The following is a 24,688-nucleotide window of genomic DNA, read 5'->3' on the forward strand; positions in this document are numbered from 1 at the left end:
AATTATCTTGTAAAGATCTTATAACTTGTTACAGAGATGCATTTTTAATTGTAGATGAAACTACAATTATTATAATTGTAAATTAATTTAAATTAATTAATTATAAATCTGTTTGATCAACACTGCCGTACCAAACTGCTCTGCCAAAGTCAGTCTTATTTCAATCATGTTATCCTTTCCATCTCTTATAATAAGAACAGACAATAACCAAATGGAAGTCAGTGTTTTAATGACAATCTTTGTTTAAGACCAAACACAGTAGAGAACAAAGACAGAACCATGTTCATATCGGGGAACTGATGCCTTAATGCTCAGTTCAGATTTATTTTTCTTCATGGTCTTCTGGTTTAGCTGTTCATGTTGTGTTTTAAATGTGGTCGATATGCCGAATGTGGATCTAGACGTAACGTCAAAGTCACATTACGATACATACGACTGTTCAACCTGAGGTTGCATTGAGAGAAATCCCTCCTGTATCCAATTCAGCAACTCTTGCTTGCAGGGTGACGAGGCCAATCACAGCCTTTTACCATACCTTTACCATAACATCTCCCACCTCCGCCCCCCCGACCGTCCACCGCTGAAGAGTCCCCCCTCAATGTTTCTGACCGGTAACTCTCTAAATACTCACCTCTTCCCAAAAGACTGATTTCCATCAACAGGCAGTTCCATGGAGACACAGCTGGGTCCAGGGGAGACAGTTCTCTTCAGCTTGGCTCTTCTAGAAAAACAAGATCCATGATTTATGGACGTTTGATAGAAGCTGTTTCTTTATAATCTCTGATAAATCCTCACCTTTTCCCACAATACTTATTTCTATCTTTAAACCTAGCAGGTTGTGCCATTGACCAGTCACTCTTCATGGAGACACAGTTGGGTCCAGGGGAGTCTGCTCTCTGCTGCTGCTGTGGGCTTCAGCACACACACACACACAGCTGTTAGTCAGACTAATGATGGAGTCATGATGTATCACTGTTGAGCTCTGAGATGGACAACAGCGAGTAAGTGGGATCCTCTTCTTACCTCTTAGCTCTCCTATGGTGACCATGTTCCCCAGACAGAGTGGTCTTAGAGGTAGGACCCCCCTCCTCTCTCTCCTCATCCATAGTAGACTGGAAACCTGGACACAAACACAGCTCCATAAGGTTCCTACGGCCACGCAGTGTTTATTCTCTGCTTTTATATGAGCTGTGTATTCCGGTCACAGGGAACTGTTGTCTCTTTTGGCGAGAGGCAGGCTGGTCTTTCCTGGACGCAGATTCAGACCCTGTCGTCCTCAACGAGGGGAGAGATGAGGAGGTTCTGCCCAGACGTTTCTAATACACTATTTAATAACGTATCATCATTCCACACAGAAGGTATATCATACCAACTGCTCCCTGTGCCGGTTAAACCGCTCTGAAGGCAGGATCATATATGGACTTCCTCATGTGGTATGACATCACAACCAGATCTGTGATGGAGGCCCACAGAGAACAAGACCTGAGGTGCGTTCAAGTTCAGCGAACATAGGCGAACGTTCGCAACAAACGCGTTGACATTAAACAATTAATTTTGAACGATTTTTGAACACCGTTCTAAACAAACTGTAAACGAAAAAAATGGATACGAAGGCCATGGTATTAGCGGCAGCCTCCATGTTAATGGAAGAGTTTACAGAAGAGGGTTTGCAAGTGGTCGACCTCGTTGAAAGCCTACTGCAGACAACCAGTACGGAAAATTCAAGAATAGAGGGCTACGTCACCGAAGTTGTACCCACTTACTGCGATATAACGTTCAACTCGCATTTTAGGATACAAAAGACAACAGTTGAAGTAAGGGTGTAGATAGGCTATATGAAACGTTTTATCTATTGCTTTCTGTGTAGGAAAGGAGTAAATGATTTCAATATAGTTTAGTTTAATGCCATGGCAACGAATGTCACGTAGCCGAAGTGTTTGTGGAGAACTACCTCTTCCGACAGTTTGCCTATGTTCGTAAATGTTTGCTTGCTTATGTTCGTTTAACAGAAAATGTTTAAAATCGTTCGCGAACGTTCGCCTATGTTTGCGATTCTGAACGCACCTCTGGTAAGTGAAGACGTTTAACACCTTCACTAACCAAGATGGCCTTCTTCAATTCAATCAATCTTATTATCTTGATTGAATTGTATCTTATAAAAACCAAGGACACAAGGAGAAACAAGAAGAAAAAGTCATTATCCACACATCCACACTAAAGTTGTTAACCACATGGTTTTACAGGAAACTAACCATCAAACTATTGATGAGATTCAAAGTTATTTATATTTATGATCCGTCACGGATCAGAGTGGACTACAGTACCTTAGTCGTCTCATGCTGTGATGAAGTGAGCCACACCAAACCGTCCGAATCATAACAAGGAAATCATGAACCAACCAGTTGGACCAGTGCCCCTCCCAGTTCATACTCCTCCCAGACTGACATGCTACGGTGGCTGATCCAAGAATAATAACTTTATTAAAATAAGAACAATGAACGGAGAGCTGTGATGTGTCGAAGCTCAGAGAAAAACCAAGCGACACTTGATGGTTCAATCAGCATGTAGACACTCAATCACTGAGTCAGCTGCTTCTCTACAGCAGAACCAACAGAACATAGATACCATGTTATCAAATAAAGAGACTGATAAAGTCATGAATAGAAGCGGGCCTCCTCTGCTCTGTGTCTGCTGAACACCTCCATGTACAATCCTCCTCCATCCTTTAAAGACATCACCACCTTGTTTAAATCAACACTTTATTTGCGTCAGTGTAAACGTATGAATCAGAAGAATCTATACAATAGTTTAGATTCTTGATGATTTCTCTTTTCAGAGGAGCAGAGTACTGAGTAGTTTCCTCAGAGTACAAAATACTCAGAGTACAAGATACTCAGAGTGCAGAGTACTCAGAGTGCAGAGTGCTCAGAGTGCAGAGTATTCAGAGTACAGAGTACTCAGTAAGGGTACAGTAAGTTCACCCTTTACTGGCAGGTATTTAGATAAGGGCCAAGACGCACACACACACACACGCACACACGAAAAGGTGCACCGCAGCACCACCTGCTGGTGAGAGGATTTCAGTGCGATTAACTGGCTTAAAAAACACAAACCAGTCGTCATCAGTGACTTTTGTGTTGAGGCGGTCACGCCAGAGTTAATTCAACTTGAAGGTCATGTCCCTCTCATACGAGGGATGCTCTCAGATACAGAGAAGGTTATACGGTAAACAGAAAATATAATCAGGAGCGCCACTAACCCCCTTTGTCTCTACCCCCGCCGTGCCGAGTGCCCCGGTATATATAGATTAAACCACACCCATGTGTCAACCAAATGGAAGTGACATTAACCAAAACAGTGTGAGTAACCTTTTAAAATAAACAATAAACAAATATACCAAATATGCATTTTGGCCCCTACACCCACAGAGAACAAGACCCAGTACAAGATGACATTTAGGCTAGGTCTACATGATGACGGTTTAACAGAAGACGCAAAAGTGGCGTCGCGTTTTCATCTGATATACTTACAACTGAATTTTAATTTGCTTGGTTGTTAAGGCTGTGGAACATCTGCCGAATACTACAGAAAATGTCAACTTTTTATCGGATTGCTCCGGACTCGCCATTTCTGCTGCTTAATCAAATCAGTTTGGTGTGTGTGTGTGTGTGTGTGTGTGTGTGTGTGTGTGTGTGTGTGTGTGTGTGTGTGTGTGTGTGTGTGTGTGTGTGTGTGTGTGTGTGTGTGTGTGTGTGTGTGTGTGTGTGTGTGTGTGTGTGTGTGTGTGTGTGTGTGTGTGTGTGTGACTGTGTGGCGCGTGTGTCCTGGCTTGTGAGTAAAAACACTGGATCCGAATCGCTACCATGAAACATGACTGCCTTAGCCAATCATAATCGCTGATCTCGTTGTTAACCCACCCGGTCTCCCGAGCAGTTTGTGTGTGGAGCCAGGGGTGTGTTCGGATTACGCAGTTCAATTCAATCAATTAATAGTACCGCACCGCATTTAACATACAGTAACGGTAACGGCGTTGTAACAACGGAATCAGTAATTAGTTAGATTACTCTGTTACTGAAAAAATAATGGCGTTACCGTTCTTTTAAACGGCATTATTACAAACACTGCACAACACCACCATGTCTGAGCACATGCATAGTATATTCCTTCTTCTCTTATCTGCGCCGCGAAAACCAAAACATAATTACAGATCCTTCTCTGTTCAGTAATACTATCTGTACAGATCCTGTACATTTCGTGGAAAGACTCCTGTAAATTTATGAGAGCTGCCAGAGCATCTTGACGGTCGATGCATGGAAATAATCCAACATGCTTGTTTATTTCCCTGTACTGGCGCTGTATGTGACGTAAACGCGTATGCAACGTGAGCAGATCTGAGCAGAGTTTAGCATCTTGGCAGCGTAGACGGAAAGGCTACGGCGGAGCCTATTCAAGTTTTCCACTCTGGAGGATGATTTCAGAATTTTTAAGCCCCAAAAACGCCGTCACCGTCTAAACGAAAGGCACTTCCGATAAAATATTTGGTCGTTTTTACCTGCAAGCATCCTCGTGTAGGGGCCTTAAACACCTTCACTAACCAAGATGTCCATCTGCCTGTCTAAATAATGTAATAATAATACCGCACTACAAATATAACAACAGTACATTACATCTTAAGTACCTTTAAAGTCCCCACAGAACAAATTCTAAATGAGAGGAAACAGGCATTATAACCTCAACCTGATGTGTTTTTTATAGGAAACAAACAATCAAACTATTGATTAGATTCAAAGTTAATCGTATTATGATCTATCACGGATCAGAGTGCACTACATTACCTTAGTCGTCTTCCTGCTGTGATGAAGTGAGCAACACCAAACCGTCTGACTTCAGAGTACAGAGTACTCAGTAAGGGTTAGCATATTGTACTTCCATGTGATTCTATCATAGCAGGGGATTTTTCTGTATTCATTTCTCTTGTTGGGTTGGATTCTTCTTCTCTTTTATCCCTACATCATGTAACACCCTTTACTGGCAGGTATTCAGATAGGGGCCAAGACACACGCACACAAGCACGCACGCACGCACGCACGCACACACACACACACACACGTTATTCTATCTGGAAGAGATATTATCATGATTTTGTCAGGGTCACCTGCTACCGTTTGTGCAGAAATATTTTTTAAACCAAAACACATTGTTATGGTCCCATGAGTTGACGTCAACATCACAAATGAATAGGAGTCACTTCATGGCTTCTATTCATGTAGACATCGGCCTTCATGTGGGCGAGTGTGTTTTGATGTTTTTGTGTTGGAACTCCCTGTGACTCCCTCCATGTTGCTGTGACCTCATGTCTTCAGACAGAGCTGGAAGTCTGTCAAGGGCAGAGGTTTTTTTTATTAAAACCAGGAAACCAATGCTGTCATTCATTATTCAGAAGCAGAAACTTAAAGAAATATAGTCTATAGATTATAATGACATCAACATGGATCCCTTAAACATTTATACCTGACTGCAACTCTTAATGTTATAGCATTAAAGGTTATAAAATAATTTGAGGAGAAAACAGACAGTGATCACTTTAATTTACGTAGTGTAATAATTTATAATGGTCACGTTTCTATGATAGCAGGGTTATTTTCTTCCTTCACTTGTCTTCCGTGATTATCTGGTTGGGTAGGATTCTTGCACCCTTTACAAGTTTACAGGGAGGTATTCAACAACACACACCTTTAGTCTTATCAAACGAGCACAGTTTAAAACCATTGTAATGTGATGTCACTCAGTATTGTCGTGACAATTTCTCTATTAGATATTGCGTCTGGGACAGATGAGATCTTTAGATGAAAAAAAGCACACAATACTTGTTGACAATTAGTGGTCATATATTTGTAATAAAAGTACTAACAAAGATACATCACAACATGCACCAACAAACAACATAACAGGCATACATTACAATAATCTGAGGCCTCAGATGGGAGCTTCTCTTTGCGTGTTACTTCATACTCAAGGTACGCTGGGGAGAAGTCCACTGAGTGTTTGAAAGTAATGAGTTTTTATTCACTTGGGTTGGCATCTGGAGGGGGTGGTCCCCTTATACTAAAAGTCTTTGTTCACCAGATTGTTATCTTTACAGTTGAAGCCCCCCCCCCCCCGAGGCTAAGGTGGGGTCGGCGGCCGTGCCATGTAACTCTCTGACTTTGTTTACGCTAGCCAGAGTGTCGGGGAACAGGCCCATACTTCAAAGCATTGCTTGGGAGATGACACACGAAAAGATAGGAACAGGCAGGCAATAAAATGCATCACACGACTCTCGAACGTTCACACTTTAAATGACCCAAAAGGAGAGCAGAAGGCAGACACTATATAAAATTACACAGAATAGGAACAAAACTTAAATTCATATAGACCAAAACAATACAACATGTAGATTTTCCATCACAATCCCCCCTTTGATTATTTATAATCACAAAATTATGCAACCTTTAGGATTAAAATGATCACTTATTCACAACATGCATGTGTTCATAATCTACTATGTCCGACCATGGCCTCCAAGTACAGATATTTATACCACCGTTCGCTTTTACAGAAGGTAGCATAAAATCACCTAACATCACAATCAAGTCCTCTGTTTCCATATATTCAAAAGTCATAAAAACAGGAAAAAAAAACTAAAACAAAGAAACAAGGCTACCTTTTAAAAACATTTCTAAACAAAAATATTCTTATTTGATGTGTCCTTAATGCTGCTTCCGTGATACAAACACATGAGTAGTTGGCAAGCACTTAATGTTTACTACTCTAAAATATTAATTGTCAATCCAGTCAGCATTAATAACACACAGTATAACCCAACATTTAAACGGTATTCCTCTTCTCTTTCCCATTGTCCTTCATGATGTCTCTGAGGGACCTACATGGGGTTTGTTTAATTATTTGTTTTTAGTAATTATTTCCTTTGGTTTGCTTTGGTATACCCAAGGTTGTTGTTGTGGGCTCCCCATCCCCCCTCTTGACGCATGAACTTTCCCATGTGTCAATTTACCATTATAAGGGAAAGCCCAGGCCTGTAAGCATGGCTTGCTGTTGTGAGCGCACCAAAAACCTTCTACTTTAATTCTGAAAAACATTGTAGCATACATCATGGTTATGCTTTTTGGGGTTCAATTTTAACGTTTTGTGCCTTAATGAATTCTACCGCTGTCGTACATTTGAACTCTGTCTAACACATTTCTTTAACCTTCAACTTTTCTACTTGTCTATGTTTCTTCAAACCACTTTTCCTGATGACTTTCAAACCTTTCAGATGTAAGAAATTATCACACAATTTATACACAGTCCTAGTTACACATTAGATCTTTCTCTTGTAATATGTGTGAATGCTGTGTCTAGTGTGATACTTTACATCCGCCTGGACACTGCTCTTCTCTCCATCCGCCTGGACACGCCTCCACCTCTCTCTCTGCTTTCTGCCTCCCATTTGCATCACAGGCTGTCCTTTGAAGTGCCTGTCCCCACGTCTCTCCCGTCTCTGAGACCCTCCTTTGTCTTAATGTTCAGGCCACTTCAATGTGGCTACAAAGGCACCATGGAGGCCACCACTCTGGTGCTGTTGGTCCTGCTGGACTGTCTCCTTGTGTCGTCCAGCAGACCGTTCCGTAGCTCTTCAGGTGGGCCTCCCATGGTCTGTAACTTCATAAAGTCTGATGCAGAGGAGTTGTGACGTGGGGTATTTGCACTGTATTGGGCCACTGGTCGGGCTGAAAGCAGGAGAAGGAGGAGCGTTGTCCAGGTCCGGATCTATTTGAACAAAACTTGATGCAGATGGGTTATCTTTCTCCCCACCCCTTTCCTTATCTTGTCTTGCCTTCCGTTCTCATCTATCTCTTCTCCTTCCATAACACATACTTTTTCTAATCACTCTCATACGTTCGTCAATTCACCTTGTTGCCATTTTGGCCATAAAACATTAACAAAATATCATAATATAAAAATCTGCATTTTCAATATTAGGCAATACACTTCTGTTGTCAGTCGGGGTTAGTCTGGGTCAGTTGGGGTCATGTCATGGCTGTGTGATATGGTTGACCATTAAATTGGTTGTGATAGATTGTACAACAATAATTTGGATGTGGTGCTTGTGTGCGTTGTGACGTTGAGACCATTTTGCGTGTTTGTGTCATGGTGCTCATACCTCCTCCTCCTTGGACCTGGCCTGCCTGCGTCCCGTCAATGCGAATGCCCCCTTCCACCTCTGCCTCTTGGATGATTCACAGTCACTTCACGGGAAGGTGCGAACTGCCAGCCGGCCCTTCCATTGTAACCAAGGATCCATGACGCCACAACGAAAGCAGGCCTGCCTCTGTGCTTCCCCACTTTCCTGTGGTCGTCCTTGCCGTTCGGCGCCTCCACAAACATTATATCAGCTTGGTCTCTCCCGGGAATGTCGCCTTGAATACGACCCCACCGTAGGCCCAGTTTGACTTGGCGTGGTTCGCCGATGGGTGATGAGCCATTTCCAGAATGGCTGTAGCGAGGGATTCCCCTCCCACTGCAAATGGGTCCGGGAGACATTCTGCTATGTCCTTAATGTCACTGGGTCTCCATGCACGGAAAACGTATGCCGGACTGCCTTAACCCCTGTTGCGCTGTTAGCGGGTGCCTCCTTTGCCGTGAGGTCTGGATAGCGGTTGAATGATGGGGCGGCGGCCTGGGCGTTGTCGTCATACGGTGGAGGTGAAGGGGGATTCGCACGCGGTCCGCCGGTGCAGTCCAGGTCCGGGTCTACATCTCGGGTGAAATCAAGATTAAAAATACCTACACTCTCTACGCTCTCTGTCCCTGGCTGATTTTTTTCTCTATCCTGGCCCCAACAACCGTTTAAGCTAAAACATTTAAGCCCAGTTTATACCAATATTTCACTATGTTTCTCCCGATTTATTATACATTTTTAGATCCATACACACTATTAGTTATTATTTAACAAATTATCTAATATCGCCGAAAACTCCTTGTTACTACACACATATACATTTATTTATTAATGAATGCCTATTATTATTATTTATTTATATATGACCCCAACAGCGCTTAACGGGTTTCCCTTTACCGTTTTGAAAGACCCTCCTGCCCTTTCTGTTACATATATAACCATATATATATTGACGGAACTTTACCGGAGTTGCTTTACCGTATGTTCCTATAACAAAGTTCGAACGTGGCCGATTGTTCGAGTATACGTTCCCAAAACAGTATATACCATTTTCGTAACGGATTTATTGTAGCTTAAACAAGTATTGTGATCTCACCTGCTCGAATTCTTTTTCCCTCTGGATAGCGTACTGAAGAACCACTAGTTTATCCCCCACAGGCACCCCCTCCTCGTCCCCATTAGTCTGGTTACAGTCACCTGGAGGCGAGGTAGAGCTTTGGGACTGAGACCGAATCCTCAGACCTGTCTTGGAGCGATATTTCGTAGAATCTTCAGGTTAGGTATCCCGGACGAGCCCCCAACTGTCGTGACAATTTCTCTATTAGATATTGCGTCTGAGACAGATGAGATCTTTAGATGCAAAAAAGCACACAATACTTGTTGACAATTAGTGGTCATATATTTGTAATAAAAGTACTAACAAAGATACATCACAACATGCACCAACAAACAACATAACAGGCATACATTACAATAATCTGAGGCCTCAGATGGGAGCTTCTCTTTGCGTGGACTTCTCCCCAGCGTACCTTGAGTATGAAGTAACACGCAAAGAGAAGCTCCCATCTGAGGCCTCAGATTATTGTAATGTATGCCTGTTATGTTGTTTGTTGGTGCATGTTGTGATGTATCTTTGTTAGTACTTTTATTACAAATATATGACCACTAATTGTCAACAAGTATTGTGTGCTTTTTTGCATCTAAAGATCTCATCTGTCACAGACGCAATATCTAATAGAGAAATTGTCACGACAGTATTCAGAGGGTTAAGGGTTTCAGAATCTTTATTCTTTATTTTTTAGTTGATTTTCTTTCCCAAGAACGGCAGGTTCCCCTCTTGTTCTGAACCGACATTCCCAAAATTCAGCCGTGGTGCAGAATTACAGCCACTACGAACCAGTCACAGATTGAGCTTTCCCCAAATGCGCCGTTTCGGTGTCTGTAGCTTTAATGCAAATGAGAAGGAAAGAGGCGGGTCAAGGAGGAGGGTGGGGGTGTGGCCCTGAGCAGCTGCGGCCATGGTACCATGCGCTCTGTTTACAGTGGATGTATCGCAATGGCGAGGCGCACACAGCCTTTGGCCGTGTTCTGTAAATATTCTAGAACACTCCGGCTGCTCCGGCGGGAGTCCTGGAGCTCTATATCTAAATAACCTCATATTATACATAGATATCTATATCATATATTATCACGGCCAAAAGCTGTGTGCGCCTCCAGACGATATTATGAATCTCAAACGACTGCGTCGGGTTCTCTAACGTCTCTGGTACTTCCATGTCCACATCAATCTGAAGTAGACTGAACCACGACATGGAGAAGAAAGGGATTGTTGCCCTCGATTGTTGACCGCGGTTGTCTCTCGCCGGAGCCTTGCTGTCGAGGGACCACCGCCTCGGCAGCGGTCCCTACAGACCTTTAACAGAGACTACAGACCTTCTACAGAGACTACAGACCTTCTACAGAGACTTCAGACCTCCTACAGAGACTACAGACCTACAGAGACTACAGACCTTGTAGGGTAGACAAAGCCTCTGTTGTGCTTTTTATTCAGTGAACCCCGACCTTAAAGTGTAAACTGATCCTCTGCTGAACACAGACAACATTTAGTGGATCCTCTGAGTTGATTATCAACATTATGCTTTATTAACCAAACAGAAAAACAATCCCTAACATGTACACAATTAACACAAGGACTCAAACAATAGAAGAACAGTCCCTTACATGAACACAATAAATACAAGGACTTAAACAATAAAAGCAGCAGACATAATTAATCATAAACAGGTATGCATTACTAATCATAAACATTCTGCTGCTGTGTTGTTCCCACAAGAACACAAGAATCAATACTCAGTTTAAAGTCATCACGACATGATCAACAGCTTTTACCAGACCGCTTGCATTATGAATATAATATTAAATCTGCTTTAAATCAGGTTCCATGTTAGGCTTAAAAAGGCTCAAAATATAAACTGATATCAGAGCCGTGCCGTATGAAACTATTAACGTCTGAAAACATACACAGTATTGTAGTATATACATGTTTAGATTTACGATCAATCAATAATTAATCAACTTTCAGAAGAAAAAAAACGAAAAAAGAAGAAAACGCACATGAGTACATGAATTTTAATTACGAAACACAGTGTGTGGGTGTGTGTGTTTATATATAGATGTGTGTGTAGTCTGTGTGGGTGTGTGTGTGTTCATTGCAAATGCATGCGTGCGTGTGTGTGTACATATCTGCGTGTATGTGTGTGTGTTTATATCTGCATGTGTGTTTGTGTGTTCATAACTGCATGTGTGTGTGCGCATGTTTGTGTATATTTGAGTATTTATATATGTGTGTGTGTGTGTGTGTGTGTGTGTGTGTGTGTGTGTGTGTGTGTGTGTGTGTGTGTGTGTGAATGTGCGTGCGTTTACATATGCATGTGTGTGTGTGTGTGCGCATAATTTGTGTATGTGTGTGTGTGTGTGTGTGAGCGTGCGCGGGTGAGTGTGTTCATATATACGTGTATGTGTTCATATGTGTGTGTGTGTTCATATACACGTGTCATGTGTGTTTATACAAGCGTTTTGTGTGTGCGCACGCATGTGTTTATGTGTGTGTGTGTGTGTGTGTGCGTGCGAGCATGTGTGTGTGTGTGTGTGTTTGCGTGTCTTAATATGTGTGTGCGTCTGTACATATGTGTATGTGTTTATATATGCGTTTTGTGTGTGCGCACGCATGTGTGTTTATGTGTGTGTGTGTGTGTGTGTGTGTGTGCGTGCGAGCATGTGTTTATATGTGTGTGTGTGTTTGCGTGTCTTAATATGTGTGTGTGTCTGTACATATGTGTATGTGTTTTTATATGCATGTGTGTGTAATATATGCACACGTGTTTGTGTTAATATATGCGTGTGTGTGCGTTAATATATGCATGTGTGTATTCATAGATGTCCTCAGACTCGGAGAGAGCGAGAGCGAGAGAGAGAGAGAGAGAGACTATAACTTACACAGTGTAACTTGAGACGCTGAGTCACCCTCATCCCCCCATAACCCAAACCCAGGGAGGAGGTCCTCCTGGGTGAAGGAGGCCTGGAAGGTGTGGAGGTGTGTCAGTGTGTCTGAGGACACTCTGTAGAAGGACAGAGTGCCAGCAGGCCGGTCCAGATACACTCCTACTCTGGTGGAGCCAGCGGGGGGGAGACGTATGGCTGTTCCTCTACCGTTGTACACGGCAATGTAACAACCAAAACAACAAAGAAGACGCCAGGACTTGTTGTTCTTTCCAAGCTCGCTGTCTACATCCCCTCCTCTCCTTGTGATTCCTCTGAATGTCACTCCCATAACAACAAATCCTTTCCACTCTACCTCCCAGTAACAGCGGTCAGTCAGAGCCTCTCTACCCAACACCTGGTACCAGTAGTCAAATCTCTCTGGGTGATCCGGATACGACTGGTCCTCTCTAACCCGCGTCACCTTCCTGTTGTCCTCAGACAGAGAGAGTCGTCTGTGGGCCGTGTTGGGGTCCAGTGTGAGTTCACAGGCATCTGAGGGAGCACAAGACATGATGAGCTGCTGAACCATTTTTTCATCACCATCATCATCATCATCATCATCATCATTCCTAGAACTGTTACTCTGCATTCTTCTTCTTCTTCACATTCATCTACTCTACAAACATCAATTAACGTAGAAAAACTAAATCATGTCAGAGCTACTATAGTGGACTAGTCTGCTATAGCTTTAGAAATAGTTGTGAACATTGTTTATACGATCATTTAAGTTAAACTTCAATGTAAATCCCATGTGTGTGTGAGTGGCTGTCCCATTCAAACATCGAAGCCTAGAAAAATGTATGAACTGAATCTACTCCGGCAATATTTACACAACATACACATATCATACACCAAAACGTTCAACATGGTGAGCTTATTGCTCCTCCCGAAATTCTAAGCTATAGTCAACATTGTTTTCAAGATATTAGACTTTGAAATGTTCCAATACACATCCATTGTATTCCACCTGTGTAAACCACAGACTGAACCAGCTGAGCTCACAAACTGGAAACAAACTGTTGGTACCATAGACCTGGGGGGTATACCACGAACCTCGCTGAACATACCCAGGCTTTCTTGGGAAAACCTGGCTCGACAGAGCCGCAACTCGCAATCAGAGTTAAATGATACCACAAAGCTCACTTTAGATTCAATTAGTTGAACCAGGTTTTCCGCTTTAGGTTCAGTGCGCGTTCACTTGAAAGGGGCGTTTTTTCCGTCATTTTTCTCACCTTTACGATAGATCAAGCAGTCTATATGCGTATAAGTGAAAAGATTCTGCATATTGTCTCTAAAATAACTATGCCAAATGCAGAATTGTTCGCCATTAATCCAAATAGAATGATGAGGATGATTTAAAAATGCATAAGCAACGTCCATCCTGCCTTATTCTATCATTGAGGGAATTCACTTTAAATACACCCTATGTAAGAAATGTATCGCATGTTTTCAACCGCTGAGAGGTAGCGGCTCTAGCATAGTGGATTAGTATAAGACTCGAACGCCAGCGACCGGGGTTCAAATTCGCCGGTCTATCATCATGCATTTTACCCCCATAGATGTGGTGCCAGCACGGCCTTGAAAATATGGGTTCAAGTTCGAAATAAGCACAAAAATATAATTCCATAAGCTTTAGTGAATAAGTATTCCATATGCATGAGAATTCTGACTTTTTAAGCTTCACATAAATTCGCGTCACTTGGGAGTCGAACCCCCCGCGCAGAAATTCAAGACTGACGCGCTACCTCCACTCTAGCACTCTGTCACTGAGACACAATGCACAACAGTAAGCATTGTCTACATAAGGTCCAAAGGGACGATCAAATAACAAACACCCTCTGATGAGAATCTGTATCTCTCATGAAGAACCCCAATATCCTTGTTTGCACAATGACATAAAGTCTGAAATCTGAATATCGTCAGACAATGCCAAGGGATCGGTTCTTTCCCGTAAAACCCTCTGTCTCCGGAGAGACGCCTGTACGAGAAGTGCGCCGAGGTCCACGGGAACACCCACAAATGGTGACGCCATTGTCAGAGGAGGGGCTAGGAAGCTGCGCACGCCGATTTAATAAGCCGGCTAGACCAAGCCGAAAAACTGCTCCCGACCAGGTTTGGTTGCGAGCATAAGTCACCATGGTGATACAGCGACGCTAAAAGAGATCGACTTTGGTGGTACAACTAACCCAGGCTTTGAGCTCAACATACCTCGCTAACCCTCTAAGCGAGCTTCGTGGTACAGGGCCCCAGTTCATACATACTATACATAGACATGTTGACAAACAAATCAGACATACATAAACACAGTTAAACATAGCTACACATTCGTATATAGAAGTCCACATGGGAATGACCGGACGTCACCTCCTGCTGTTTGGTTGGACTTTCCATCTCAATAGTGAGTGTGAGTTGTGATGAATCAAACAGACACTTACACTTCGTTAGAGCTGGTTTCAGCCTCCCCACTCCACCGTGCTCCACACTGGGGGGGAAACAAAGTGAGAGCAGCATGTTGAAACACCTTCATCATCTGCTGTCTTATCACGTTTTACACAACATGAGTTACAGCTGCCTTTTCAAACCACTTAATCTAGCAGTGGTTTAAATAGGAGACTTAATCCCTGAGTGGTGAGCTGTCCTCTCCATACCTGAGAGTGCCCAGTCTCCAGCATGGATCCTCCAGTCCAGCAGAGAGCAGCGCCGCTCCTGAGTATCCTGGATGATTGTAGCTCAGGTCCATTTCTCTCAGATGGGAGGGGTTGGAGCTCAGAGCTGAGGCCAGAGAAGCACAGCCTTCCTGTGTGACCAGGCAGCCAGACAAGCTACACACAAACACAAACACACACACACACACACACACACACACACAGAAGAATTATTATGTTTCTAGAGGTAAATCGGTTGAATGTCCTCTGATGTGGAACTTGTGGTGTAACTGTTGAGTAAAACGGACCTCAGAGTTTCCAGTGTACAGTGTGGACTCCCCAGTCCAGCAGAGAGCAGCTTCACTCCTGAATCCTGCAGATCATTAGAGCTCAGGTCCAGCTCTTTCAGACTAAAAAAGTTGGAGCTGAGAACTGAGGCCAGAGCTTCACAGCAGCTCTCTGACAGATGACAGCCATTCAGCCTATGCACACAATGAACAAAACATGGTAGGAACTGTGATTTAAGTAACTTGCATCTTTTATTGTTAACACAATGAAGGACGTGTTGAAAACTTTAAAAAGAGATGATTTATTCATTTAACTACATTCAGCCTACCCACACAATAAACAGAACATGTAAGGAACTGCGATTAATGTTTTAGGATGATTAAAACCGAATAACAATGTTAGTAAATTAGCATGTTATTAAACTGGATCTTTAAATATTAAGTGTTAGATTTCACATACAAATCATATAATTAAAGGTTTATGAAGTTTTATGAACTACCAGGTTTAGTTCAGTGCTGAATTAAAGCGTGGCTGTATTGCGGCGCCGGTGTGATCGCTCTATTGGAAAGCACGACCCACACAAGTTCTCACGGAGGCACTCTGCTTTGATCAGAAAACTAAAACAGTGGTTTTAACTTTGTGCAAAGTTTCATTGAAATTTCGCCGCAGCACTAGTGCTATTCAGTAGCCTGTGAAGAAATGCACTATTCTTGATGACCCAGTGAAGAAAATAAATCGTAATTGGAGTATATTAACCAATCAGCAGCAGTTATTATAAGTAGGAATTGGGTTGAGGAGGAGGAGGACGAAGGGTTTGTTGGTAAGGAAAGAGATGGCGGTACAAACAGAAAAAGACCCCCTATACACTAAAAACAATAACAACTGATTTAAAGTGGGTGAATGGCTGTTCACATGAATGGACACAGATTGATGGTACGTGACCAAGGACATTTTCACGTTTAATTAAGGGATGCGTCCACATTTGTTAGGGTGACACTAAATGAGAAAGTTAGGTGCACCAGTAGAAAATGTTTCTTGAGCCCAGAGAGGACATATTTGACTTATTTAGACCCGTTAACTTCCTCTGATGTGGAACTTGTGGTGTAACTGTTTGACCATTGTAAAACTGACCTGAGAGTTTGTAGTGTGCACTGTGGACTCCCCAGTCCAGCAGAGAGCAGCTTCATTCCTGAATCCTTCAGATCATTGGTACTCAGGTCCAGCTCTCTCAGACTAGAGGAGTTGGAGCTGAGAACTGAGGCCAGAGCTTCACAGCATTTCTCTGACAGATGACAGCTATTCAGCCTTCACACACAAAAACACAACATGTTAGGAACTGTAAATAATGTTTTAAGATCATTGAAACCAAAGTAATTGAACACACATGAACGAAAAATATAATGAATGTTAATAAACTGGATCTGTAAATATTAAGAGTTAGATTTCACATAGTTCATAAACAAATTGTATCATTATACTTCACTTAAAAAAAAAGTCCAGCTTACTGTCTGATTATTACATGATAAGTGGAATAGAAATGTTACAACACACACCTCATACAAATCAAACATAACATGTTAGCAACTGTGGTTCATGCTTTATTTGAAACTTGTTATTAGATGTGTTTTATTAGTTTAATTAAATGTCAGTACAGTAGATCTATAAAATATGACTTACCTATGCAATCAAAACATAAACAGCTTATTTAAAGTGAGTGAATCTGTTTACATGAATGGAGACAGATGGATGGTACGTGACCAAGGATATTATCACGTCTAATAAAGGGGTGCGACCACATTTGTTAGGTTGCCACAAAATGAAAAACTAAGCGACACCAGTAGAAAATGTGCCTTGAGACCTGAGAGGACATATTCTACTTATTTATTTAGACCCGTTCACTTTCTGGAAGTAAATCAGTTAAAGTCCTCTGATGGGGAACTTGTGGTGTAACTGTTAAGTGAAACTGACCTGAGAGTTTCCAGTGTACAGTGTGGACTCCCCAGTCCAGCAGAGAGCAGCTTCACTCCTGAATCCTGCAGATCATTGGTACTCAGGTCCAGCTCTCTCAGACTAGAGGAGTGGGACCTGAGAACTGAGGCCAGAGCTTCACAGCATGTCTCTGACAGATGACAGCCATTCAGCCTTTACAGACAATAAACAGAACATATTAGGAACTGTGATTTAAGTAACTTGCATCTTTTACTTTTAACATAATGAAGGACGTGAAATCTTTAATGACAGATGTTTTATCCATTTAACTACATTCAGCCTTCACACACAATAAACAGAACATGTTAGGAACCAGGGGCGGATGGTGTATAGGGGCGATTTGGGCGACGCACTACCAACTGGGAGAAAGAGGATTTTATAACAAATTCTATCACAGCAAAAGTAGTTTTCAGTATTCTAGACATATTATCTGTCATTGTCCAATCAGAATCGTCATATTCATGTCGCGTTTCAAATGGTCCCGCCTCTCTGGGCGAATTCATCGACGTGGAAAATCGCCCAAGGATTCTCCGTTGACTGTCATGTTAAAACTTTTTTTTTTGGAAAATTAGCCTTCAATGCATTTTCAATGGGGATTTGGGACTCGCCCTAACGTGCTTGCGTCATACGTAACTGAGCAAAGAGCGCGAAGGGATATCTTCGATCAAGTCACTTGCTAATTTCAACATGGCTGCTAATGTGTAATTCCGTTGCGTCTCTGAAAGAAGTTCCTTTAAGTCGACGATCCAATTCAGATAAATTGTCATTGAAACAATCTGGACCTCCAGGACCAAAATTTATAAAAAAGCGGTCGCACGTCGACATTCTGTACCAGAAGCTCCAGAAGAAGGACATTGATGCAGTCTTCATCAAAAGGGCCCTCGAGAGCTTCACAAGCAGTCTGCAGACCATTAGGTAAGATAACATTTATATCATTTGATCCTTCTCAAAGCAAAGCTTTGTTATGAGAACATATGCATGAAAGGATTGGCCGTAACCCACTCAACCCTTTTAGAATCACATTCTCTCTCTCACTCTCACTCTCCCTCTCTCACAAACAAACATACAGATAGAGACCGAGAGAGATTGTTAACTTGTGTATAATTCCCAATTATTATTGATGTATTTGCACTTTTAATCTTGCTGAATTCTACAATGCAAATAAATTAAGTTAAAACTCAGTTCCCCGGCTCCATTCGTCTTTGTAAGGAAATGTTCTATTTTGTCTTTATTATTTTGTCAGAATGCACCAGAATGCTTCGTTTTTATGTGAAAATCACAAAAAAATCTTCGGGGGGAGGATGCCCCCAGACCCCCCTCTACAGGGGTTTGGTTTACAAACTTTCAGCCCCCCCTAAAATAAAATTCACCAGCCGCCACTGTTACGAACTATGATTAATGTTTTAGGGTGAGCAAAGTCATTTTACAATGTTAATAAATGTACAGGTTAATAAACTGGATCTTTAAATATTAAGAGTTAGATTTCACATATTTCATAAACAAATCATATTATTATACTTCTACCAGGTTTAGTTCAGTGCTGAATTAAAGCGCGGCTGTATTGTGGCGCCGGTGTGATCGCTCTATTGGGAAGCATGACCCACCTAAGTTCCCATGAAGACACTCTGCTTTGATCAGAAAACTAAAACACTGGTTTGTGCAAAGTTTCATTGAAATTCACCGCAGCATTAGTGCTATTCAAGAGCCTGTGAAGAAATGCACTATTCTGGATGACCCAGAGAATAATATAAATCCTAATTGGAGTATATTATCCAATCAGCAGCAAGTTATTATTAGTAGGTATTTGATTGAGGAGGATGAGGATGAAGAGTTGGTTGGTGGGGAAAGAGATGTTGAGGCGCTGGCGGTAAAATCCGAAAAAGACCCCCTATGCATTCAAAACATTAACAACTGATTTAAAGTGAGTGAATCTGTTCACATGGATGGACACAGGTTGATGGTACGTCACCAAGGATAAATTCATGGTTAATAAAGGGGTGCAACCAGATTTGTTAGGGTGCCACCAAATGAAAAAGTTAAGTGAACCAGTAGAAAATGTGTCTTAAGCCCTGAGAGGACACATTTGACTAATTTAGACCTGTCAACTTCCTCTGATGTGGAACTTGTGGTATAACTGTTTGACCATTGAGTAAAACTGACCTGAGAGTTTCCAGTGTACACTGTGGACTCCCCAGTCCAGCAGAGAGCAGCTTCATTCCTGAATCCCCCAGATCATTGGTACTCAGGTCCAGCTCTCTCAGACTAGAGGAGTTGGAGCTGAGAACTGAGGACAGAGCTTCACAGCATCTCTCCGGCAGATGACAGCCATTCAGCCTTCACACACAATAAACCCAACATATTAGGAACTGTGATTAATGTTTTAGGATCATTGAAACCAAAGTAATTTAACACAGATGAATGAAAAATATAATTAATGTTAATAAACTAGATCTTTAAATATGAAGATTTAGATTTCACATAGTTCATAAACAAATTGTATCATTATACTTCCCTTAAAAAAATTATGAAGAGGCTGTTACTAAACCTTAATAAATAATTGTAAAGACCAGCTTACTGTCTGATTATTACATGATAAGTAGAAAATAAATGATGCAAAACACACCTTATACCGTCATTAACAAACTAAGAATGTGTTACAACACACACCTCATACAAAATAAACATAACATGGCAGCAACTGTGTTTCATGTTTTCTGTGAAACTTGTTATTAGATATGTTTTATTAGTTTAACTAAATGTCAGTACAGTAGATCTTTAAAATATGACTTACTTAGGGGTCAGATAACTAAATATTCAACAAAACTCCTGAAAATGTCCCTAAAAAGACCGAGATCTAAGTTTCATTGATTGATTAATACTTTAATAATCCCAGGGGGAAATTATTTTTGTCACGAACTCCAGATATACATACACAAATATTAAGAATAAAATATAAAATATAATATATAAGATAATAAATATTATTATATATATATATAATATAAATATATACATATATATAAAAGATAAAAGATACAAACCTAAGAAAAAAACAGAAAAGCCTGTTATTAAACTTAACTGAACACGTCTGAAGTCCACCGTACTGTCTGATAACATGATTATGAGTAGAATAGGAATGTAATAAAACATAGACCTTATACCATCATTAACAAACTGAATCCAACGTACACCTTCAACTGTCATGGCAACACAAATAGTGAGATTAGGTTTGTGTTTGAAAAAATGAGTGGTAATGGCGCTGCGATGCACGCAGACTGCCAAGGTTTAGTTCAGTGCTGAGTTAAAGCGCGGCTCTATTGCAGCGCCAGTGTGATCGCTCTTTTGGGAAACACGACCCACTTAAGTTCCCATGAAGACATTCTGCTTCTGAAAACTAAAATAGTGGTTTGAACACTGTGCAAAGTAACATTGAAATGTCACCGCAGCACTAGCGCTGTTCAAGTGCCTGTGAAGAAATGCTGGTTATTATTAGTAACTATTTGATTGAGGAGGAGGAGGAGGATGAAGGGTTGATTGTCGAGGAAAGAGATGTAGAGGCGCTGGTGTCAAAAACAGAAAACGACCCCCTATGCAATCAAAACATTAACAGCTTATTTAAAGTGAGTGAATCTGTTCACATGAACGGACAGAGATGGATGGTACGTGACCGAGGACATTTTCACGTCTAATAAAGGGAGCGACCACATTTGTTAAGGTGCCACCAAATGAAAAAGTTAGCGGCCCCAGCAGAAAATGTGTCTTGAGCCTTGAGAGGACATATTTGACTTATTTAAACCCGTTAACTTCCTGGAGGTAAATCTGTTCAACGTCCTCTGATGTAGAACATGTGGTGTAACTGTATGACCATTGATTTAAACTGACCTGAGAGTTTCCAGTGTACACTGTGGAATCCCCAGTCCAGCAGAGAGCAGCTTCACTCCTGAATCCTGCAGATCATTGGTACTCAGGTCCAGCTCTCTCAGACTACAGGAGTTGGAGCTGAGAACTGAGGCCAGAGCTTCACAGCATTTCTTTGACAGCTGACAGTCATTCAGCCTGTACACACAATAAACAGAACATGTTAGGAAATGTGATTAAAGTAACTTAGATCTTTTACTTTTAACATATTGAAGGACATATGTTGAAAATGTTGAAATCTTTTTATTAATTTAACCAATATATACTAGTCAATACATCAGATCCTTATTTTTATTAAATATTGGAGTTTTTTATAGTGTTTGAGACCTGTTTTGTGTATTAATTAGACTCTTTATTGTAGTATTATGTATTTTTTGTATTGTATTGTAATACATGTTATAGTACATCTACAGAGATGTTTTGTAGATTAGGATTTACAACCAGCGGCGACAAAAGGGGGGGGTGCTTGCGGGGGCTTAAGATAATTGGATAATATACTCCAATTAGGATTTAACCTCTTCCCATTCCCAGTCAATTTGTTGTGACAAATATTAATGGTAAAAATACATTTTTAATAATAATGTGGTGAGCAGCACGGGAACGACCAGACAGGAGTCCAAGTTCTAAGAGTTTGCAACTCTCGTGGCCCATATTCCGCACGACCCTGAGAGAGACATTATGTAAACACACCTGAAACACACATCCTATCGCCCACAACCACGACTGCCTCGGTGCCGCCGACCCTCCCAGGATCCATTGCGGCACTTGGCGACCACGACCGTGATCGAAACAACAATATAATAATAATATAGATATGTATATATTATTGAAGATATATATGACATATATATGATATAAGCCGGTGGGTCGGCTTAGCTCAGGAGGTAGAGCAGTTGTCTTGTAAGTAGAATATTGTATATTGTTTATATTCTACTATCAGGTATACTGTGTTGCGTGTATTGTGATACATATTATTAATAAACCTACAGAGATGTTTTGGAGGCTTTGATCACTGGTAGCAGCCTCAGAAGACCCTCCTCTGAAGCACAGTATTTCTTCAGGTCAAACACGTCCAGCTCCTCTTCTGATGACAGTAAGATGAAGACCAGAGCTGACCACTGAGCAGGAGAGACATGTTTTTTGAACAGACTTCCTGATGTCAGGGACTGTTGGATCTGCTCCACTAGAGAACGGTCGTTCAGCTCATTCAGACAGTGGAACAGATTGATGCTTTTCTCTGGAGAGAGATCTTCACCTATCTTCTCCTTGATGTAAGAGACTGTTTTCTGATTGGTCTGTGAGCCCCTTCCTCTCTGAATCAGCCAATTGATCACTGATCTAATATCTTTTTTTCCAAGCAGACCTCGTAGGAGAATCTGATTGGACTCCATAGAGAGGCCCAGGAGGAAGCGGAGGAACAAGTCCAGGTGTCCATTCTCACTCTGTAAGGCCTTGTCCACAGCACTCTTGTAGAGGAGGAGGAGTTTATCTTTACCAGAGGTTGTTGGTTCTTCTGAGAGCAGATTGACCCCAGTGTCGATGAAGGACAGAAAGACATAAAGGGCAGCCAAAAATTCCTGGAAGCTCAAATGGACAAAGCAGAACACCTTGTCCTGGTACAGCCCACATTCCTCTTTAAAGATCTGGGTGAACACTCCTGAGTACACTGAGGCTGCTCTGATATTGATGTCACACTCTGCCAGGTCTGCCTCATAGAAGATCATGTTGCCTTTCTCCAGCTGGTTAAAAGCCAGTTTTCCCAGAGAAACAATGATCTCCCTTCTCTCTGAACTCCAGTCTGGATCTGTTCCAGCTCTCCCATGATACTTTCTGTCCCCCTGTATGGACTGAACCCTCAGGAAATGGCTGTACATCTGAGTCACAGTCTTGGGCATCTCTTCTCCTATCTGGGATGTTTTGAAGAGGTCCTCCAGAACTGTAGCAGTGATCCAACAGAAGACTGGGATGTGACACATGATGTGGAGGCTTCGTGATTTTTTGACGTGGGAGATGATTTTGCTGGCCAGCGGCTCCTCTCTGAATCTCCTCCTAAAGTACTCCTCCTTCTGTGGGTCGGTGAACCCTCTCACCTCTGTCACCATGTCAACACACTCAGCAGGGATTTGATTGGCTGCCGCAGGGCGTGTGGTTATCCAGATGCGAGCGGAGGGAAGCAGGTCGCCCCTGATGAGGTTTGTCAGCAGCACGTCCACTGAGGTGGACTTCGTGATATCAGTCCAGATCGGGTTTCTCTGGAAGTCCAGAGGAAGTCGACACTCATCCAGTCCATCTAAGATGAAGACAACTTGGAACCGGTTATATCTGCAGATTCCTGCTTCTTTTGTCTCAATAAAGAAGTGATGAAGAAGTTCCACCAAGCTAAACTCTTTCCCTTTCAATAAATTCAGCTCTCTGAAAGTGAGGAGAAATGTGAAGTGTATGTCGTGGTTGGTTTTGTCTTCAGCCCAGTCCAGAGTGAACTTGTGTGTTAAGACTGTTTTACCAATGCCGGCCACTCCAGTTGTCATCATTGTCCTGATTGGTTGATCTTGTCCAGGTAAGGGTTTAAAGATGTCCTCACATCTGATTGGTTTTTCCTCAGCTGGTTTCCTGTTAGCTGTTTCAATCATTCTGACCTCATGTTCCTGGTTGACCTCTCCACTGCCTCTCTCTGTGATGAGGAGCTCTGTGTAGAAGTCATTCAGCCCTGTTCGCTGTCCTGCTTTAGCGATTCCCTCAACCACACACCTGAATTTCTTCTTCAAATTAAACTTGATTTTATGTTGGCACTCGACAGAAGCAGATCCTAAAAGACAAAACAACAGAAGACATCAGTTAGTGGATGGTGACATCAATGGAAACATGTCAATGTTTCCTGTTATGGAATTATCTTACGATCAACTTCATGATATTTAGTGGCTTCATTACTTGTGGTCGGAGAAGCTGGTCGTGATTTGTCTAATAATAGTGAACCGGTAAAAAGTGAGTTTCTATGCTGATGTAAAAATATTGTGTTGCATCTCTTCTACTGAGTTAATCTTCTGTTGATCTGCAGTATAATGTTCTTTAACCTGATGGATTCACAATAACACTACATATCTGGATCCAACCATTTAACCCCCAAGATGAAAGATATCACCACATTAAAGAAAAAAATTGAAAAGTCTCACATTATATCAATAAGTCTGAACAGAACAAATAAGAATCTCATACTGCTCTTCAAAATTGAATTGAATGTATTTTAAAGATTAGAGTCTCCTCTGTCTTCAGAATAAGAGTCTCTTACCGGCCCACAGTGTGTCGGCCAGTTCCTGCTGGTTCATCTCCATCAGGCAGAGCTTTGTGATGTCTACCACTCCCTTTATGGCGCGCCTCCTCTGCTCCTCGTTCTTATCATCCACCTCCTCCTCCTCCCTCTGACTCTCTGAGCATTGTGGATAATCTCGGAAGAGATCCCTCCAGAGCTTCTTCAGCTCCTTGTCTAGAAAAGCGTGTGCGTTCTCCTCAGCCCTCTGGAACAGAACAAAAATCAAGGAGAACTTTACTATGAACTCACTTAGGACATCAGAAGCATCTGTTCTGGATA

General features: G+C 41.8%; 2 protein-coding genes across 2 annotated transcripts; both read right to left on the reverse strand.

Annotated features, from left to right (window-relative positions):
* Positions 1-12,024: 12,024 nt before the first annotated feature.
* On the reverse strand, positions 12,025-15,107 carry LOC115532468 (stonustoxin subunit beta-like). Its single transcript, XM_030342258.1, has 3 exons — positions 14,911-15,107; positions 14,698-14,744; positions 12,025-12,754 (listed from the first exon to the last, which is right to left on the reverse strand). The coding sequence occupies exons 1-3, from the start codon at positions 15,000-15,002 to the stop codon at positions 12,207-12,209; spliced, it is 687 nt and encodes a 228-aa protein (XP_030198118.1). The 5' UTR covers positions 15,003-15,107; the 3' UTR covers positions 12,025-12,206.
* A 6,978-nt stretch (positions 15,108-22,085) lies between these two features.
* Positions 22,086-24,469, reverse strand: LOC115532200 (protein NLRC3-like). Its single transcript, XM_030341803.1, has 2 exons — positions 24,389-24,469; positions 22,086-23,908 (listed from the first exon to the last, which is right to left on the reverse strand). Exons 1-2 carry the CDS (start codon positions 24,429-24,431, stop codon positions 22,086-22,088), a joined length of 1,866 nt encoding a protein of 621 aa, XP_030197663.1. The 5' UTR covers positions 24,432-24,469.
* Between the last annotated feature and the right edge of the window lie 219 nt (positions 24,470-24,688).

This window comes from Gadus morhua, chromosome 19, assembly GCF_902167405.1.
Source record: "Gadus morhua chromosome 19, gadMor3.0, whole genome shotgun sequence".
Taxonomy (NCBI): domain Eukaryota; kingdom Metazoa; phylum Chordata; class Actinopteri; order Gadiformes; family Gadidae; genus Gadus; species Gadus morhua.

Bases quoted from the DNA above. Each gene is read 5' to 3' on its own strand.
- LOC115532468 (XM_030342258.1), bottom strand. From the start codon at position 15,002: ATGGACCTGAGCTACAATCATCCAGGATACTCAGGAGCGGCGCTGCTC. The intron at 14,745-14,910 runs GTATGGAGAGGA...TTTCCCCCCCAG, and splicing joins TGGAGACTGGGCACTCTCAG to TGTGGAGCACGGTGGAGTGG. The intron at 12,755-14,697 runs GTAAGTGTCTGT...GTGCTCCCTCAG, and splicing joins GAAACCAGCTCTAACGAAGT to ATGCCTGTGAACTCACACTG.
- LOC115532200 (XM_030341803.1), bottom strand. From the start codon at position 24,431: ATGGAGATGAACCAGCAGGAACTGGCCGACACACTGTGGGCCG. The intron at 23,909-24,388 runs GTAAGAGACTCT...TTTGTCTTTTAG, and splicing joins GGCCGACACACTGTGGGCCG to GATCTGCTTCTGTCGAGTGC.